The following is a 19,381-nucleotide window of genomic DNA, read 5'->3' as shown; positions in this document are numbered from 1 at the left end:
AATTTAATGCTTAAATCCTCCACAAATCTGCAGGCATTCTGCAGGCAATGCAAACTAATAGAATATTTTATGCACTATTCACACGCAATAAAAAATACATGCAAAATAGTCACAGTGCAGAAGATTTTAAAATATGCATCATGCTTATAAGGCCTCCTTCACATGTCCGTGTTTTTGGTACGTATACACACTGATGGAAAACAATGATATCACCAGTACTGTTTTTTCAAGTATATGTGAGGCTAAGGCCCCTTTCACACATCAGTTTTTTGCCATCAGTCACAATCCATCGAATTATGAAAAAAAACAGATCGAGCGACTGATGCCGCTGGATCCATTTATTTCTCATTGACTTGTATTAGCGACGGATTGCGACGCATGGCCTCATGTTTCATCCGTCATTCGACGGACCCATCAAAAAATGTTTGTCTGTCGGACAGAGACGACATCCACAGTAATGTTTTTTGTGTACGTCGAAAAAACGGACGGCGACGAATCCGTCGCCATCCGTCGTTTGGTAGAATGGAAACCTATGGGTGTAGGATCCGTTCTAATATGTCAAATGATGGAATCCAGCAACGGATTCCGTTTTTTTAACTGAGCATGCTCTAATTTATTATTTAGTCCCCAGCTAGTCTGATCCGTCGCATCAGGTTAGACACAATCTGCGACAGATCCATCAAGAAAACGGATTGTGACTGATGGCAAAAAACTGATGCATGAAAGGGGCCTTAATTGCAAAGAGAGCTACCTAATAATATTGGATTTGTTATAATCAAATCCTGTATGCAGGGACATATATAGAAATCATATGGCGCTGCAGCAGAACTCATGATTGCCCTTCCCCTAAGAAAAAGTTAATAGCAAATAGGCGCAGTTCCGTTTAAAGTCCATTTCTGCCCTTGGTTTTCTCACCAACTAAGGCCAGATTCACACTGCCATATAGAATCCGATGGGAGAGAATCTGATGTTGTATGTGTGCCGCCCCCCGAGTCAGCAGCCGGGCTGCTCGAATCCGGATCTGCGGTGGCTCGAGGGGTGTCCGGACTCGGGGGTCGTGTGGCCACTCAAATGAAGGGGGTATTTACAGGGGATAGTGTTAGAGTTCGTGACGCAACCCGTGGTATGTGGTAATGTGGAGTACCACCGCTGCAGTTGTGAGTACCCGGGGGTGATGGAGTGGGGCAGCCAGGTGTTAGACCCCTCCATGGGTAGGGGGAATGCCCCGGAACTCGGTGATGATAGCTGGGGAGTGCCGTTGGGTGGGAAGGGGGTCACTTGCGTACTCAGTCCATTTAGCTGACACCGACAACTGGTTAATCCAAAGTTCTGGATACTGCTGCCGCTGAGGGGAGCTAGGTTGGGTCCCGTCCCAAATGGTGCTGCCTGGTGATCCGTGACCTTCCTCCTGGCACAACTTCTCTGTTGGTCCCTGTATTATGGAACTAGTCGGGTCCCCAGTATGGCTAACTGTGGGAGATTGTTCTCAGGGTTAACGCTTGGAATTTTCTGGACCGCTCTAGTGGAAGGTCCTATCCCCATCGTTGTGCTAGTACCCCGATTTTGGAGCGGGTGGAGAGCGGATCTTGAAGGCTCCGTTCTTTTCGGGTAAATTGTCAGGTTGCCTGAAGCTACTCCCTGACCTAGGGTCCACGTACCCCATCGTGCCCTGGTCCCAGCCCGGTGATGGTACAAGGCCACTGCCTGTCCTTCTCAACAGTTCCGTGCCCCTTGTGATGATCCCCTGTGACCGGGGATCCAGCTCCTCTAGGACCAGACCACCGTCTGCAACCTAGACAGTTCCTAGGAGCCCTGCTCTTGACCTCCTCTCTCCTTCACTTCCAAACTACTTCCCTCTCTCCTGACACTCCTGACCTCCCCTAACCAACCCCCCAAGGGGGCGACCCTATTCCACTCAGGCCGTCCACTGGTGTGTCTGGTGGGTGTGGTGCAGAGTGTACCTAGGATTTTTATTAGCTGTTGTAGGCAACACCATATAGTTGGGGACCCATAATCAAGAAGGATGTGGATATTGCACGAGAGGGCAGATTGTACAATACCCTGTGACGACCTGATAGTCCAGGGGCGTCACATTTGTGAATGACACTCAGCTCAAACTGCTGCTATTGTGGACCAAGTGATCATTTTATTGTGATCCGATTCTCTTGCATGTGAGGGTGGGAAGGTCTAAAGAAGATAGAGCTAAGTTTCTCCATATTCTCCATTGTCTGCCTCGGTGTTTATCGGACTGTACTCAGATGATGTCCCAGTGCAGTCTGATGTTTTAAAATCACCCAAAGAATTGTATAGGTGCATGTGATCCAAGATACGCTGCCAATCGCAGCATGCAGCGAATTTATCGCATGGCGAATTGGCATAAGAAATAAAACGCTAATAGGCACTGCTCCACAGTATAACATTGGAGCCAGTGCTATCTGATAAATCATTAGATAGCACTCAGCCACGTTATATGGTGGTCTAAGCGATACCCTTGCATGGTCCTCATAGAATTTGATGCCCCCCAAAATCAACCCCCCGAAAAACATGATACCCTCACTGTGAGTTGCCTAACAGTTCACCTCAAATATACAGTGTAGTGATAGGAGTGTCCTCAGTAAATTATGATAAGCCCATAGTGCCTGAAAACAGTATGCTGTCCCCATAGTGCAACCAACAAAGTATAAAACTACAGTTCCCCTCTAACTCGGGGCAGTGATCATGGATGAGGCATCTGTTTTCCATGTTCTGGCACACTACAGAAGATGGGGATCATGGGTGTGTGTTAGTGGCTGTACTATTGCTACTGAGGACATCTTCAGGTTCAGCCCTGCCGCACTCAGAGCGGCGGGAAACCCCTTTTTGCCCAAGATGAGGAAGCCAGACAAGTTGGTAAAAACAGAGTTTTCTTTACTACCCTCTTCTTTGCATGTCCACAACTGGGCAGATCCTTTACCTCTCTAAGGTACATCCACATCTGGCGGACACTCGACTCACTTCCCTTTCAAGTCTCTCTCTAGCAGGTTTCACTCATTTGCCTGTGTGCTGAATCACTGTCACCACTTACGGCTTCTTTTTGCTGATCTTGCTCCTTGTACTTTTTCTGCTCTCTAAAGATCTCCACAACATATTAACCAGCTGGAACAACTGTATTTCTCTGCATTCCAGCCCCTCCCACTGTGGGCTAATGCCAACTGTTAACTAAATCTGACCCTGCATTTTGTTGCTGGGCAAGCTTAACCTTTCCCCCTGTTCTATGCAGTCATAATACCTTACCAACACTGCATGCTTTACACCTTGGCCTAATACACATACATTAAATTATCAATACTACTACATCTTAAAAATTACTATACTTTTCATTATACATTCCTATTACATTGCTATAAGTAATGCTATTATAGCATATATTACACAGAAACACAATACATTTCACGTTACATCAATTGGATTATTGTCATCAGGGGTAGTGTGGCAGGGACCCCGGACTTGTACAGAGAGAGGACTTCCCCCAACCAAAACGGAGAAGGTGACTCATAGCTGGAGTGCAGGAGAGACAGAGAGGGCCCTGCTTCTTGTATCGTGTATGGGACTAGCACACCCCTCCAAAAGGTTCCCGGTCACCGGCAATTTGGTTTACAGAAAGACTGTGTGGTTCTTGACCCTCCACATGAGCTCAGCTTCATCCAACACCAAGACAACCGAACTGTGAGTTCCCTGCTCCCTGCAATCCCTGCCACCACCACAACACCCAATTGGACCCCGGGACTACACCTCACCTACCCGTGGAGGGGATTCCACCTTGCTGCCCCACACCACCAGTCCCGGGCACGGTCCCCAGAGGCAGCGGCAGTGCACCATCTCATCACCGCAACCCACGGGTGGTGTCACGGACAATCTCCCTTACCTAATCCCCTTTTTACTGTGGAGCCTGGGATCACAGACTGGGTCATGCCACCGTGATACCTACAGATGTGACCCCTTGGCCCGGATCTGAGTACCCACTTATCCCTGAGCGACACAAATTGGCGTCACGAACAGGATTGAACCCATCCACTTACCTGGAGGAAGTGCACCTTGTTCTGGACTGTCAGCGGTGCTCCGCTGCAAAGTTTTTGAAAGTCACCATCTTCGCCGCCATTTTTGGGCGTGAAAATCTCCCGCCCAGCGTCTTCTTCCCCGAGCGATGGGCGCGAAAAAAAAGACTCCGCCGCCTCAGAACGCGGGCGGAAGTGATGCTCCGGAGGACCGGAAGCGAAAGGAAAACTTTAAAAGTTGCTAGAAGGACTGCTCCCGAGTACCAAGGGGGAGCAGCAAGAAGGCGGAGTCTGCGACATGTAACCAGGACTGTAACGGCAGAGACACCAGGACTTTGCCTAATTCCGTTCCTGGACAAGACAGACCGCAGTCCTGATGACGTCATCCCCGGCCCCGGCAGTCCACCCGGCCGCAACAGCAACAGAGATGACGTCGGCTCTGGCAGTCCGCCCCGGCTGCAACGATGATGACGTCGGCTCCAGCAGTCTGCCCGGCCACAGCAGAGGCGACACCCGACCGGAAGCCTGCCCCAGATGCGGAGTCAGCCTCTACCAGGTACCCCATCCCGGCTGTGGAACAGCGGGAGTGCACCTGCAGAGAGGAGGAGCAGGCCACTGAGCGTTGGGGTCCTCGGCAGTTAGCGAGGCCGGTTGTAGCTGGCGACGAGGGCATCCGAGTGGGCCTGGCTCCTGAGCAGGAGGCAGAGCATGGAACCCGTGCCCCGTACTGGGAGTGGCGGCAGCAGTAGCGGAACATGGATGGCTACCCGCAAGTTTAAAGTTCAAAGTTGACTGTTTTATGGACTGTCACCCCTGTTGAACGTCCTCAAGTTCCCGGAGGATGCCAACTGCACAGCAGGTGGGGGGTGGCAGGATAGTTAAAGGGTTAAGAAAACGTACCTCCCGATGTGGGAAGATGTATGGTTGTAATGTGTTAACTTTTTCTTTTTCCCGTTAAAATAAAAACTCGTCAGTGTCCGGACAGCCCGCGGACGGTCTGTGTTTTACCAAGGGGGAATGTGACGCCCTGGCCAGCCAGGTAGTCACAGAAAAAGTTAAACCTCCTTGGTGCCACCTGATCTCACACTGGTACAGTGGGGCAGCCGCCCCCTCCCCCCTGTGTAACAAAAAGAGCAGGAGGGGAGGAGTTGAGTCAGTCAGTATGGAAGGAGAGAGGAAGGAAAGCAGACAAGGGCTGCAGCTCTTGTGCTGCTGGGGAAGTGGAGCAAGGAAAAGGCAGAGTCTTGGAGCTTAAGTGGAGAGTAGGCTCAGGAGTACCCACAGTGGACCGGGGCAGGGTAGAGGCCCGCCGGTAGTGTGCCAGGGACCCTGGACTTGTGCAGAGGGAGGACTTCCCCCATCCGAAACGGAGAAGGTGACTCATAGCTGGAGTGCAGGAGAGACAGAGAGGGCCCTGCTTCTTGTACCGTGTGTGGGACCAGCATACCCCTCCAAAAGGCTCCCGGTCACCGGCAATTTAGTTTACAGAAAGACTGTGTGGTTCTTGACCCTCCACATGAGCTCAGCTTCATCCAACACCAAGACAACTGAACTGTGAGTTCCCTGCTCCCTGCAATCCCTGCCACCACCACAACTCCCAAATGGGCCCCGGGACTACACCTCCCCTACCCGTGGAGGGGATTCCACCTTGCTGCCCCACACCACCAGTCCCGGGCACGGTCCCCAGAGGCAGCGGCAGTGCCACCATCTCATCACCGCAACCCACGGGTAGCGTCACGGACAATCTCCCTTACCTAATCCCCTTTTTACTGTGGAGCCTGGGATCACAGACTGGGTCATGCCACCGTGATACCTACAGATGTGACCCCTTGGCCCGGATCTGAGTACCCCCTTATCCCTGGGCGACACATGAACATAAAAAATGTATAAGTCAATCAGATTTTGTGTTTGTACCTAAAATTGAGAGTCACAGTTGTAAGCACTTATTTGCTTTCATAGGATGCTGTTGAAAGGCAGTGTACTCACTTATAAATTAAACAAATTATTCTAGACGTGAATACCCCCCAATATCATGCAATAGAGCGATTTGTCACTCCTTGAGGAATCTAAAGGCGAAACATACATCAGACTTCTGGATCCTTTTTAACTCTGATAAACTACTCCTTTGATACATGGTATGTTTGCATCTGACAGCTTTATTTAATTATTTGCACTGCACCTCACTACGGAATACTATATGTACATATATGTAAGGCAGTGCACTGGATCCTGTCATGTTCCTTTCCCTAAAGACAGCAATCACGTTATCGTATTATCACGTGATGTGATTTAATGTAATGTATAATGTATAACACTTTTTTTTATGTAGTTGCCAGACTGTAGGGTAAGATGTAGTAAAGTGTTGGGACTAGCCCACAAAAGGTAGAGGTTATAGAGAAAGAGACGGTCTTATTCTAGAAGGTTAGTGGAGACTCACTGTATGACCAAAAAGGATGTATAGTCTGTAGGTCGTCAAGACAATATGCAGTCAGTAACCTGCAGCAAAAAGGAGAAAGGAGACCAGATTGAGATAGCGTGATCCTGAAGTGTTGACCGAGAAACAGAATGTGAGATAATACTGAAACTAAAGACCTAACTTCTAAAAAAGTGACCCCCAGGCAGAAGGATCTGGAGCACAGGACTATAGTGGCAAGGTCCAAAGCCTCAAAGGTACCGGGTTGGGATGGACTAGTACGTCAACGGAGTCGACTTTCCCGGGCAGAGTCTCCCCAAGCATTTGACAGCACAAGGCTCTTTTCTGACACTTCTAGGACCCTTAACCCCCTCCTCTATGAGGAGAAGAGATATGATATGGCAGCATAAGGCTACTATGGCCATAGTGATCAAAATCCCTGTTTTTCATTCCTCTTGAAAGACAAAAGAGGTGTAGCCTTGGAAAGGGAAGGTGACTGTCATGGATTAGACTGATTTGCTTGGCTGGGTTGTGCCAGGATTCATAAGACCAGTGAGATAGGGAACAACGCAGAGAAAGCTGAGAATGTGTCTGAAGATGTGTTGAAAAACTGGAACAACCTGGAAGTTATGGCCCGCTATCTTTTGTGTAAAGTTGTGATTGAAAAACCATTAAGTAAAGGGTTATTGTTGAAACTGAACCAGTGATCTCCTTGTGAAAGCAAGTCATCATCTGGTCCTCGCCAGCTAAAGCCAACGGTAACATGCCACCTACACAGCCATACAATCCACACCTCATTAGTCCACATATTCAGCCTGGACCATATATACACATTGTCTCTTGAACAGCCACTTTATTTAATATTGAATATTTTTGACCATATATACATCTTTTTATGCATATACTTGTATATGATATGATTTTTTTTCCTGTATTTTGCTTTCTTAAATTTTGTAAATGTAAATTTTGGCACTTTTTGTACAGTGCCTTATGAAAGTATTCAGCCCCTTGGCATCTTTCTTCTTTTGCTACCTCACAAGCTGAGAGTTTATTGTGGGTTTGCATCATGTAAAGAATATACAAACAACTGTGAACATTTGGATTTCATTTTATTGTGAAACAAATAACAAATAGAACAAAATAACTAAAAACTTCTATGTGCATAACTATTCATCCCCTAAAGTCAGTACTTGTAGAACCTCTTTTTGCAGCAGTTACAGCTGCAAGTTACTTTGGATAAGTTGCTATGAGCTTTCCACATCTTGACACTGCGATTTTTGCCCATTCCTGAAGGCAAAACTGTCCCAGCTCCTTCAAGTTAGATAGGTTCCTCTGGTGAACAGCAATCTTCAAGTCTGACAACAGATTCACAATTGGATTAAGATCTTAGCTTTGACTAGGCCACACCAATACATTTACACATTTAATTAAACCCCTCAAGTGTTGCTTTAGCAGTATGCTTTGGGTCATTGTCTTCATGGAAGGTAAACCACTGCCCCAGTCTAAAGGCCCCGTCACACTAAGCAACATCGCTAGCAACATCGCTGCTAACGAACAACTTTTGTGACGTTGCTAGCGATGTCGCTGTGTGTGACATCCAGCAACAACCTGGCCCCTGCTGTGAGGTCGTTGGTTGTTGCTGAATGTCCTGGGCCATTTTTTAGTTGTTGCTGTCTCGCTGTGAAGCACAGATCGCTGTGTGTGACAGCGAGACAGCAACAACTAAATGTGCAGGCAGCAGGAGCCGGCTTCTGCGGAGGCTGGTAACAACAGTAAATATCGGGTAACCAAGAAGCCCTGTCCTTGGTTACCCGATATTTACCTTTGTTACCAGCCTCCGCCGCTCTCACTGTCAGTGCCGGCTCCTGCTCTGTGCACATGTAGCTGCAGGACACATCGGGTTAATTAACCCGATGTATGCTGTAGCTATGAGAGCAAGGAGCCAGCGCTAAGCATTGTGCGCTGCTCCCTGCTCTGTGCACATTTAGCTGAAGCACACATCGGGTAATTAACCCGATGTGTGCTGTAACTAGGAGAGCAAGGAGCCAGCGCTAAGCATTGTGCGCTGCTCCCTGCTCTCTGCACGTGTAGCTGCAGCACACATCGGGTAATTAACCCGATGTGTGCTGTAACTAGGAGAGCAGGGAGCCAGCGCTCAGTGTGCGCTGCTCCCTGCTCTCTGCATGTGTAGCTCCGTGCGCTGGTAACCAAGGTAAATATCGGGTTGGTTACCCGATATTTACCTTAGTTACCAAGCGCAGCATCTTCCACGCGGCGCTGGGGGCTGGACACTGGTTGCTGGTGAGCTCACCAGCAACTCGTGTAGCCACGCTCCAGCGATCCCTGCCAGGTCAGGTTGCTGGTGGGATCGCTGGAGCGTCGCAGTGTGACATCTCACCAGCAACCTGCTAGCAACTTACCAGCGATCCCTATCGTTGTTGGGATCGCTGGTAAGTTACTTAGTGTGACTGGACCTTAAAACCACTGACAGACTGAAACAGGTTTTGCTCAAGAATATCCCTGTATTTTGCATAATCCATCTTCCCCTCAGCTCTGACCATTTTCCCTCTCCCTGCTACTAAAAAGCATCCCCACAGCATTATGCTGCCACCACCATGTTTCACTGTAGGGATTGTGTTCTTAGGTTGATGAGCTATGTTGTTTAGGCGCCAGACATAGCATTAACCCTGGTGACCAAAAAGTTAAATTTTGGTCTCATCTGACCCCAGCACCTTCCTCCACACAATTGGGGAGTCTCCCACATTTTGGCAAAATCAAAATGAGCCCTCCAATTTTTCGCTGTAAGTAAATGTCTTTTTCTGGCCACTCTTTCATAAAGGGCAGCTCTATGGAGTGTGTGTGGTTTATTGTGGTCATATGGACAAATACTCTAATCTCTGCTTGGGAACTCTGCAGTTCCTTCAGGGTTTCCTTTGGTCTCTATGCTGCCTCTCTGATTAATGCCCTCCCTGCTAGGGCTGAGACTTTTGATAAATGGTCCTCTCTTGGCAGGTTTGTTGTGTTACCATGTTCTTTCCATTTGATGCTAATGAATTTGATGGTGCTTTGGTGGATTATCGAAAAGATTGGGATATATTTTTAGAACCCAACCCTGACTTGTACTTCTCAACAACTTTGTATAGGACTTGTTTGGAGATCTCCTTGGTCTTCATGGTGTTGTTCGATTAGTGGTCTCTCTTGCTTAATGTTTTTCAGCCTCTGTAGCCTTTCAGAAATGGTGTGTATATTCTGACAGACCATATGACATTTAGATTGCACATAGATGGCCTCCTTTCACGAAGCATGTAATTTATGAAGGTAATTGCTTGCACCACAAATTTTTAGGGCTTCATAGCAAAAAAGGTGAATACATATATAATGCCTGCCAGGTAAGCAGGGAATTAGTGGATCCACTGCACCAAAGGTACCAATCACTGACCTGCAGGAGCACACTGGATGTGCCACTGAATCTTCACTGAAGCCACCGGAGGTGGCGATAGGGTCACACGCTGGTATGTAGCCAACAGAGGGCAGCCCCAGGGGTTCAAAGATACCTCGGCATCTGGCGCCATGGATACACACAGTCTCTAGTTGTAAAAGAAGCAGTAGTGGCCAGTGTCAAGGATTCAGCCAGGATGGATGGATACAGTAGAAGCGGGTATCGTGGATACTTGTAGTAGTGACAGCAAATATCATCGTAGTCAGCCAGCGTGTATACTTGCAGTAGCAGATATAGTGGAAGCAACCAGTGTGGATAGTTGCAGTAGTGGACTTGTAATGCACTGAAACACATATAGAAATTAGAAACAGCACACACAACACAGTAACAGCAGCAGTAGCACGCAAAGAGACCTGAGAACTATCAAAGTATAGAACTTGTTGCCCAGGCACCTCCCTTAAGGCAAAAGGGCCTTAAACACCTGACGTCTCTCAGCAAAGCTGAGAGGCACTTCTGGGTCAGGGTGTACTGGCCCTTTAAGAAAAAGGGTGTGTCCACATGTAGACCCTACGGGCATTCCCAGGAAGCCTGTGTGGTGTGTGCAGACCCTGAGAGACAGCAGCATGAGCCGGGGACAGAGCATCCACAATTAAGAAGGCGGGAGGGTGAGAGTGTCGGCATCCTTGCCTGGGGAGAGGGGACAGGACAGCATGGGGATGGCAGTATGGGCATTAGAATATGCACATGGCGATTTTTGTTTATTTTATCCCATAAATTTAAATTTTGCCTATACTTTTCTCACTTCATTTCCCCAACTATTTAGTGCTGTTGCATCACACGCATTTCAGATTACAAAAATATTTAAATACAGGTTGTAATGTAAAAAAAAATAGGTAAAATGCCATGGGAAGAGAATATTTGTGGAAGGCACTGTGTACTCTAAATCAGAGGTGGCAAACCTTTTTTCTGCTGGGGCCATTTGAAAATTTCTATCATCATTGGGATCCGCACCAAAATATTATCTTGAAAAATACCCTGCTATGTTTGGTCAAACAATTAACTCCCCCCTACCATTGTGACTTGTGCTGGTGCTCTTTCGTATGTCTGTTATATTATGTAATATATCTTGTTGCTTCTCCAATCTGCTTTTTCACGTTTGTGTCAACTAGAACTTCTGTATATAGGAAATGCTATGGGGACATACATAACAGGAGATGCTGAAAACATATATATCACAGAAGATGCTGGGGGCATATATATCACAGAAGGTGATCGGGCATATACATCACAGGAGGGCTTAGGATATACAGTATATATCACAGGAGAGGTTGGGGACACATACCTCACAGGAGGTGATAGGGCATATACATCATAGGAGGGCCTAGGACATATACATCACAGGAAGGACTGGGGGCATATACATTAAAAGAGGGGCTGGGCATATACATCACAGGAGATGCTGGCAGCATATATATCACATGAAATGCTGGGAGCATATACATTCCAGGAGGGGCTGGGGCATATACATCACGGGAGAGGCTGGGGCCTATACATCACAGGAGGGGCACATATATCACTGAGGATATATAAGTAGCTGGGGGGGCACAGACAGCTCGGGGCCAAAGACAGCCCTGGGGATGATGAGAGGCACAGGCAACTCTGGGAACACTGAGTGGGGGGGCACAGACAACTCTAGGGAGGGCAGAAACATCTCTGTGAATGCTTTGGGAGTTCACAGACAGACCTGGAAACCCTGGTGGACACAGACAGACCTGTGGGTGCTGAAGGGGGTACAGACAGACCTGGGGATGCTGGGGGTTCACAGACAGACCTCGGCACACTGGAGGGCACAGACAGCCCTGGAAATGCTGGGGGGGCACAGACAGAGCTGAAGATGCTGGGTGGGGCACAGACATACCTGGCGATGCTGGGGAGGCACAGACAGACCTATGGACGCTGTAGGGACACAGACAGCTGGAGGATGCTGGGGGGCATAGACAGACCTGGGGACACTGGTAGCACAAACAGTATTGGTGGCGCTGGGACAGCCGCTCTACTTCTGTGGGACTGGAGCTCATTGCATGCCTACCCTGCCTACAAAGTACATCCTCACGCTGCCACTGTCCAGTGTGAGGATGTATTTATAGCCACACTCATCATTGAATGCTGTGTGTGGTGTTTAAAGGACCGGTAGCCAGCAAGATGCAGCTGCCCCCAAGAATTGTGGTCCCATGAGGCCGGAGGCTCGCCACCCCTGCTCTAAATAAATTGAAGTATGGTATAATCTTTTCTGAGTAGTTAGCTACTATTTTTGTAGGTTTTTATAGCTTAATAACTACTTACTCTTTATATGATCTATTAGGTTTGTTGTAGGTATTGTCCTTAATCTATGGATGCAGTAATGTAGACTTGTGTAGCAGGGATCCATTATATGGCTATGTATATGAGCTTTTTTGTTTTAACAGGCCTTCACAAGTTACTATGGCTCTTTTCTCCAAAGTCATTGGGTAAATATCTATTTTTCATTGTGGTAAGACTATGGAGACGTGCTCTCCTATAATAAGAATTCTAGGTTCTACACACAAGTATTTGTTTTAATTCCCTGGTTTCCTCCAATACAAACCACACTCATATTAAGCATCCTGTTTAAGCAGAATCATAAAAAAATGATGCTAAAGGTTAACAAATACATTACAGAACAATACAAAATCACACACTTCTACAATGTCCTGCATTCCACATAAAACTCCACCTTTCTAGAACATAAATATTCTTTGAATTACTGCAGCAAATGAAAGTTTTCTCAAAAAACGTCATCTAGAGAACCGGAAAATATAAATTCTGGGCCAATGACCTGCCATCAACAGTCTGATATTTTGCCTATCCAGCAGTAGACACTGGCTAAAAATGAATCTTCAGGATAATAGTAAAAAAAGTAAGTTTTTGTGAATCTTTAGTTTAGTAAAGAAAAGTTCTAATAATTAATAAACAAAAATGTCCCACAAATTATTCTGAAATTACAGAACTACTATACATTTCCTGATACGTGCCATACATACTGTATGTTATTTTCTTTACCTGGTCTAAATGACTGTGCTCTTTTGGGGTTTTTTTTATAGTCCTTTGGCCTCTCCATCACTAAGATAAGGCCTACTGTTCCTTGTACATATATCTATCTTGTTAGCCAAGGAAGTGTAATACTTATAAAGACTCCCACAGAAACAAATTGAGGATCACACCCCCATGATTAACAAGACTAGATTTATATACAGGGAAGAAGGGGCATATTTAAATGGTGAGACACAGAAAAAAAGAGATCTAAGCCGAAAAAAGCATACAGTGGCATACTGACCAGGTTAAATGTTTACATTTTTATGGCAAGCAACATTTTTTCTTTTAAGTGGGTATCCAACCTTGTGGCGCAAGTCTTTAGTCTATGTGACCACAGACTTGCGAATCCTCACGGCGTGCAGTGCATGTACTGTCAGGATTCTCCAGTGTTGGGAGGAGTATGTGATTGCATACATGCGGTTAGTCACATGCCAACTATATGTGCCTGGCCTCACTCAATACAAGAGAATTGAGCAAGGCTAGATATGTGTCGTCGGACAGAATTATGTACATAACACATGACCGCCCCCGTCTGGCACTGGAGAATCCTGACAGTGTGCCTTGCGTGATGTGATGGTCACACAGAGTGACTGTAGGCCTAGGTTGCCAACTGTTCAGAAATGTCACGACAGTCCATAATAATAGTGCACTATTTTGCCCTATCCATAAAAAGTGAGACTTCTGTGATGTTTTGAAGCATAAAAAAGTATACAAAAGTATTTTGACTGTAATGATCATCATTTTACAGTTTACAGTCAGTATTGCTAATGTCTTCGTATCAGAATGATGAGCTGAAAACATGTATCACTTCTATTCATAATCATTTATTATGGTTCTCCAATGTTTCCATAAGAAATATTGTATGTTCGTGATTTTTTGATAAGCTATCAAAAAAAAAACAACTTGGAAACCCTGCTGCAGACTTGTACCCCAACCCCTTTAAAGAAGCGCTTTGGGGAAAAAGGTTACAATTTCCTTAGTCTTAATCATTTAATTTATTAGTGATATATCAGCATCATTCTAGTCATTCAATTGTACTATGTTACTCTAACCAAGACTATGCCAATCATGCAGCCAGGGGTTAAGCGGGCTTTACACGCTGCGACATCGCTAGCATTTGCTGGCGATGTCAAGCGCGATAGCACCCGACCCCGTTGTACGGCCGATATGTGGTGATCGCTGCCATAGCAAACATTATCGCTACAGCAGCGTCACACGCACATACCTTGTCAGCGACGTCGCTCTGGCCGGCGAACCGCCTCCTTTGTAAGGGGGCAGTTCGTGCGGCGTCACAGCGACGTCACACAGCAGACGTCCAATAGAAGCAGAGGGGCGGAGATGAGCGGGACGTAACATCCCGCCCACCTCCTTCCTTCCGCATTGCCGGTGGAGGCAGGTAAGGACATGTTCGTCACTCCTGCGGTGTCACACATAGCAATGTGTGCTGCCGCAGGAACGAGGAACAACATCGCTAATAAGCAGAAAACGATTTTTTGTTTCAGGACTACCTCTCCGCAGCAAATGATTTTGACCGCTTTTGCGATCGTTTAAGGTCGCTCATAAGTGTCACACACTGCAATATCGTTAATGACGCCGGATGTGTGTCACAAACACCGTGACCCCGACGATAATTCATTAACGATATCGTAGCGTGTAAAGCCTGCTTTAGTCTCTTACATTATCTTATAAGCCATCAATCTAGTTCTCAAGCACCAGAAAAGAGCTGACAATAGAAGATTCAATTTTACTTTACATGACAAATGGAGGAAATTATTTTTAGCGTGCATTTGTAAAAATGTGCAACATTTGATTTTAACAGAACATTCAAATACCTAATAATACAAGTATAAAAAAGATGAATAAAATGTTTGAGTTGGAAAAAGTATTAAATCAATTGTATATTTTTTACAAAAAAATAATAATATTAAAGTAACATTGTCATTTTCTCATACCATATTTCCCCCGAAAATAAGCCCTAGCAGGAATTTTCAGCATTTTCGGCATAAGACTTAAATATAAGACATGCCCTGAAAATAAGCCCTAGTCATGGTTCAATAATGAAGTGTCCATGCTGCTAAAAAAAGTTAAAGAATACTGCAGGACACGTCATTATAGACAGCGGACACCCCCAGAAGAAAGAAGAGAGAAAACTCTGCGATCATACTCATCAGACGCTGATCAGGAGGACTTGCAATGGATCACACGCACACACATCAGATCACATACACACATCAGATCGCACACAAACATCAGATCGCACACACACATCAGATCGCACACACACATCAGATCGCACACACACATCAGATCGCACACACACATCTGATCGCACACACACATCAGATCACACAAACACATTAGATCGCACACACATCAGATCGCACACACACATCAGATCGCACACACACATCAGATCGCACACACACATCTGATCGCACACACACATCAGATCACACAAACACATTAGATCGCACACACATCAGATCGCACACACATCAGATCGCACACACACATCAGATCGCACACACTCAAATCAGATCGCACACACACATCAGATCACACTTGCACACACATCAGATCGCACACACACATCAGGTCGCACACACACATCAGATCGCACACAAACATCAGATCGCACACACACATCAGATCGCACACACACATCAGATCGCACACACACATCAGATTGCACACACACATCAGATCACACTTGCACACACATCAGATCGCACACACACATCAGATCGCACACACACATCTGATCGCACACACACATCAGATCACACAAACACATTAGATCGCACACACATCAGATCGCACACACACATCAGATCGCACACACACATCAGATCGCACACACACAAATCAGATCGCACACACACATCAGATCACACTTGCACACACATCAGATCGCACACACACATCAGATCGCACACACACATCAGATCGCACACAAACATCAGATCGCACACACACATCAGATCGCACACACACATCAGATCACACACACACATCAGATTGCACACACACATCAGATCACACTTGCACACACATCAGATCGCACACACACATCAGATCGCACACACACATCAGATCGCACACAAACATCAGATCGCACACACACATCAGATCGCACACACACATCAGATCGCACACACACATCAGATCGCACACAAACATCAGATCGCACACACACATCAGATCGCACACACACATCAGATCGCACACACACATCAGATCGCACACACACAAATCAGATCGCACACACACATCAGATTACACTTGCACACACATCAGATCGCACACACACATCAGATCGCACACACACATCAGATCGCACACAAACATCAGATCGCACACACACATCAGATCGCACACACACATCAGATCGCACACACACATCAGATCGCACACACACACATCAGATCGCACACACACATCAGATCGCACACCTACACATATCAGATTGCACACACATCAGATCGCACACCTACACACATAAGATCACACACACATCTGATCACACACACACATTAGATCGCAAACACATCAGATTGCACACACATCAGATTATACACACACACACAATCACACATCAGATCGCACACACATCAGATCACACACACAATCATACCGCACACCTACACAGATCAGGTCGCACACACACATCAGATTGCAGACATATCAGATTTCACATACACACATCAGATTGCATACACACTCATCAGATCGCACACACACACATTCACCATGATACAGATTGCTTCCAGCTGGCATAAGGACCTGAAGCGCAGTGCAATGGACTGCGAGGACCTGTGGGTGGAATGCATGGAGGACCCAGCAGTGGAACGCATCGATGCATTCCACCCGCAGGTCCTCGCGCTCCACTGCACTGTGTCCCAGGATCCTCTGCTGGCCGGAAGCAATCGGTATCACTGGAAATGGTGAGTGTGTGTGCGATTTGTATATGCGATCTGATGTGTGTGCGCGATCTGATTACTGTTTGTTTTTTTCTGTGTGTGGGGGGGTTTATCACAGCATGCCTTATATGTGCCATTTTTTAGATAACCCATATGAGATGGAATACAGACATTGCTTTAGGAAAATCCTACAACTAAACAAGCTTTTCCTTGAGCATGTGCATGAATTTCTGCAACAAATATACAAAGTGAGAATAAACCCCGAAGAATATAAGTACTTTCTAGTTACAAAAATGATGGTGTTAGACTTAACCCCTTATATATGTTTCAGGTATGTACAACAAAAGATTAATGAAAATGTTGTGTTGCTCAAATAATATATGTTGCAATAAGGAAGTAGCAGTTTTCCAAATCATGGAAAATTGTTTACAAAATATAAACTAAGAAAAATACTATAATAATAAAATATTTAATTGCTGCACACAAATATCATAATAATAATTATAATAATAATAATAATAATAATAATAATAATAATAATAATAATAATAATAATAATAATTATTATTATTATTATTATTATTATTATTATTATTATTATTATTATTATTATTATTATTATTATCAATAAATTAGTAGTTACTGACATTATTATTATTTTTATTATTCAATTAGTATTTACTGACATTTTTTTTTATTATTATTATTATTATTATTATTATTATCACAATATTATGGGTCGTTTTTTTCAATGAAAAGAACATGTTGAAGATCAATGATGCAGACAGTCGTTGAGCAGGTAACAGTAGGAAACTATGGACACAAGAATATACAGTAAAGTAAAATCAGTCCAGGTAAGTCAAAGTAGTTACATGAACTGTATCATTTTCTTTTCTGTCAAACTATAATCTGTGTTTGATACAATAATAAGCTTAACACCAGCAAGTAAAAGACAAAATCTCATCACTTGAAATTCTAGCAGCTATAAATGTTCAATTTGATATCAGGCTCTTACCAACAAAGTTGTCTGGCAGTGTCGTGAAGCACGTCATGTTGTTCGGCTCTGCATAACACGTAAAGTTCTGATGAACTGTGATGTTACCCATATCCAACGTCCTCTACTGTCTTACCGGTAGGTCCAAGTCAATCATGCAAGGATTGAGAATGTGAGTATGTTTCAGTGGCAGACTGAGTGAGTTAGTCTACATCCCTTGTCCACTTTGGTTGTCAAAGGAAACATGAGTGTAGCACATTTCCTGCATTTATACTCATAGCGAACAAGCCACTTCTTATCTCAGGACACCACACGGTTCCTGAGACATGGAACAATTTCCTTCTCGTCATTTCCCCAGTTGCACTGAATTGACTCTAAACAATGCACAATTCCATGGCATTCTCAAATGTGCTGGGCTTATACTTACTGTACTTCTTTAGCCAGTCAACAACAGGCTACAATCTGTGAGGGTCCCTCAGCACATGGCTGTATGAAGTGGTCCTCAGAACTGTAGTGAGATTGAGTAAATGAGATGAAGGAACTCAGTCAGTGTGAAAGTTTACAATAGATGACATATAGCTTTCCATTCCTGAAATAACCAGCTTGCTTAGTTTACTGTATATTCCAGTTTTCCCACAAATCTCTTTCTTATCACATCTCCTTACAGATTTTATCTCATATGTCACTAACTATAATTCAGAATAAGGCTATGTGTACACATTGCTTTTTTGTGTGCATCTTATATGCACATAAAAAGCATATTTGGCAAGTAGAAAGCAGCTGAAAAAATGCACAATTTTTTTATTACGTTTGCGCATTTTTTCACGTGTTTTTTCCTTTTTTTGTGTTTTTTTTAATCATAGTGATCAAGGGGGTTCAGACGCTGTACCCCAACGATCACCGTCAACTCTCTGGCTGATGTTAAAGTTGGGACGCAGTTATCACTGCCCGGAGCAGTGCCCACACCGCTTCCAGTAATTTAATAATTTAACCCCCTGAATGCTGTGATCAATGCAGCATTAAGGAGGCAGGGAGAGGAATCGCTTACCTCTCCATAATGATCGGGTCCCTGTATCGCAATCACTGGGACCCGATCGCTGCCATGGTAATCCTGGGTCATCACCATCATGACCCCAGGTTAGTGAGCTATGGAGTGCCTCACACACCATGCTGGATGGTGTGTGTGTGAGGTGATGTGTCAGTGCTGTGAGTGCAACACTGACATATAATCCAATGCAGTGATCGAGCACTGCAGTGGATTATATCAGACGCTGGAAAAAATACAGAAAGAATTGACATGCTGCAGATTTCTTTCTGCAACAAACTCTTCAAAGAAAAAAAATGCAACTGTGACGCCCCTGGACTATCAGTTCGTCACAGGGTATTGCACAATCTGCCCTCCCGTGCAATATCCACCTCCTCCTTGGTTCAGGGTCCCTAACTACATGGTGTTGCATACATCAGCTAATG

General features: G+C 45.2%; 1 protein-coding gene across 1 annotated transcript in view; it reads right to left on the bottom strand.

Moving 5' to 3' along the window:
* The window catches only part of MYCT1 (MYC target 1), an 87,004-nt gene extending 68,868 nt beyond the window's left edge, over positions 1-18,136 (bottom strand). The window contains exon 1 of the mRNA XM_075338164.1: positions 17,933-18,136. Within this exon, the coding sequence (XP_075194279.1) occupies positions 17,933-18,023 (91 nt within the window). The 5' untranslated portion in view covers positions 18,024-18,136. The remainder of the gene's footprint in view (positions 1-17,932) is intronic.
* Between the last annotated feature and the right edge of the window lie 1,245 nt (positions 18,137-19,381).

This window comes from Anomaloglossus baeobatrachus, chromosome 3 (genome assembly GCF_048569485.1).
Source record: "Anomaloglossus baeobatrachus isolate aAnoBae1 chromosome 3, aAnoBae1.hap1, whole genome shotgun sequence".
In the NCBI taxonomy this organism is placed as follows: Eukaryota; Metazoa; Chordata; class Amphibia; order Anura; family Aromobatidae; genus Anomaloglossus; species Anomaloglossus baeobatrachus.
The sequence above is the reverse complement of the archived record's forward strand: the minus strand, read 5'-3'. Positions and strand labels throughout refer to the sequence as shown.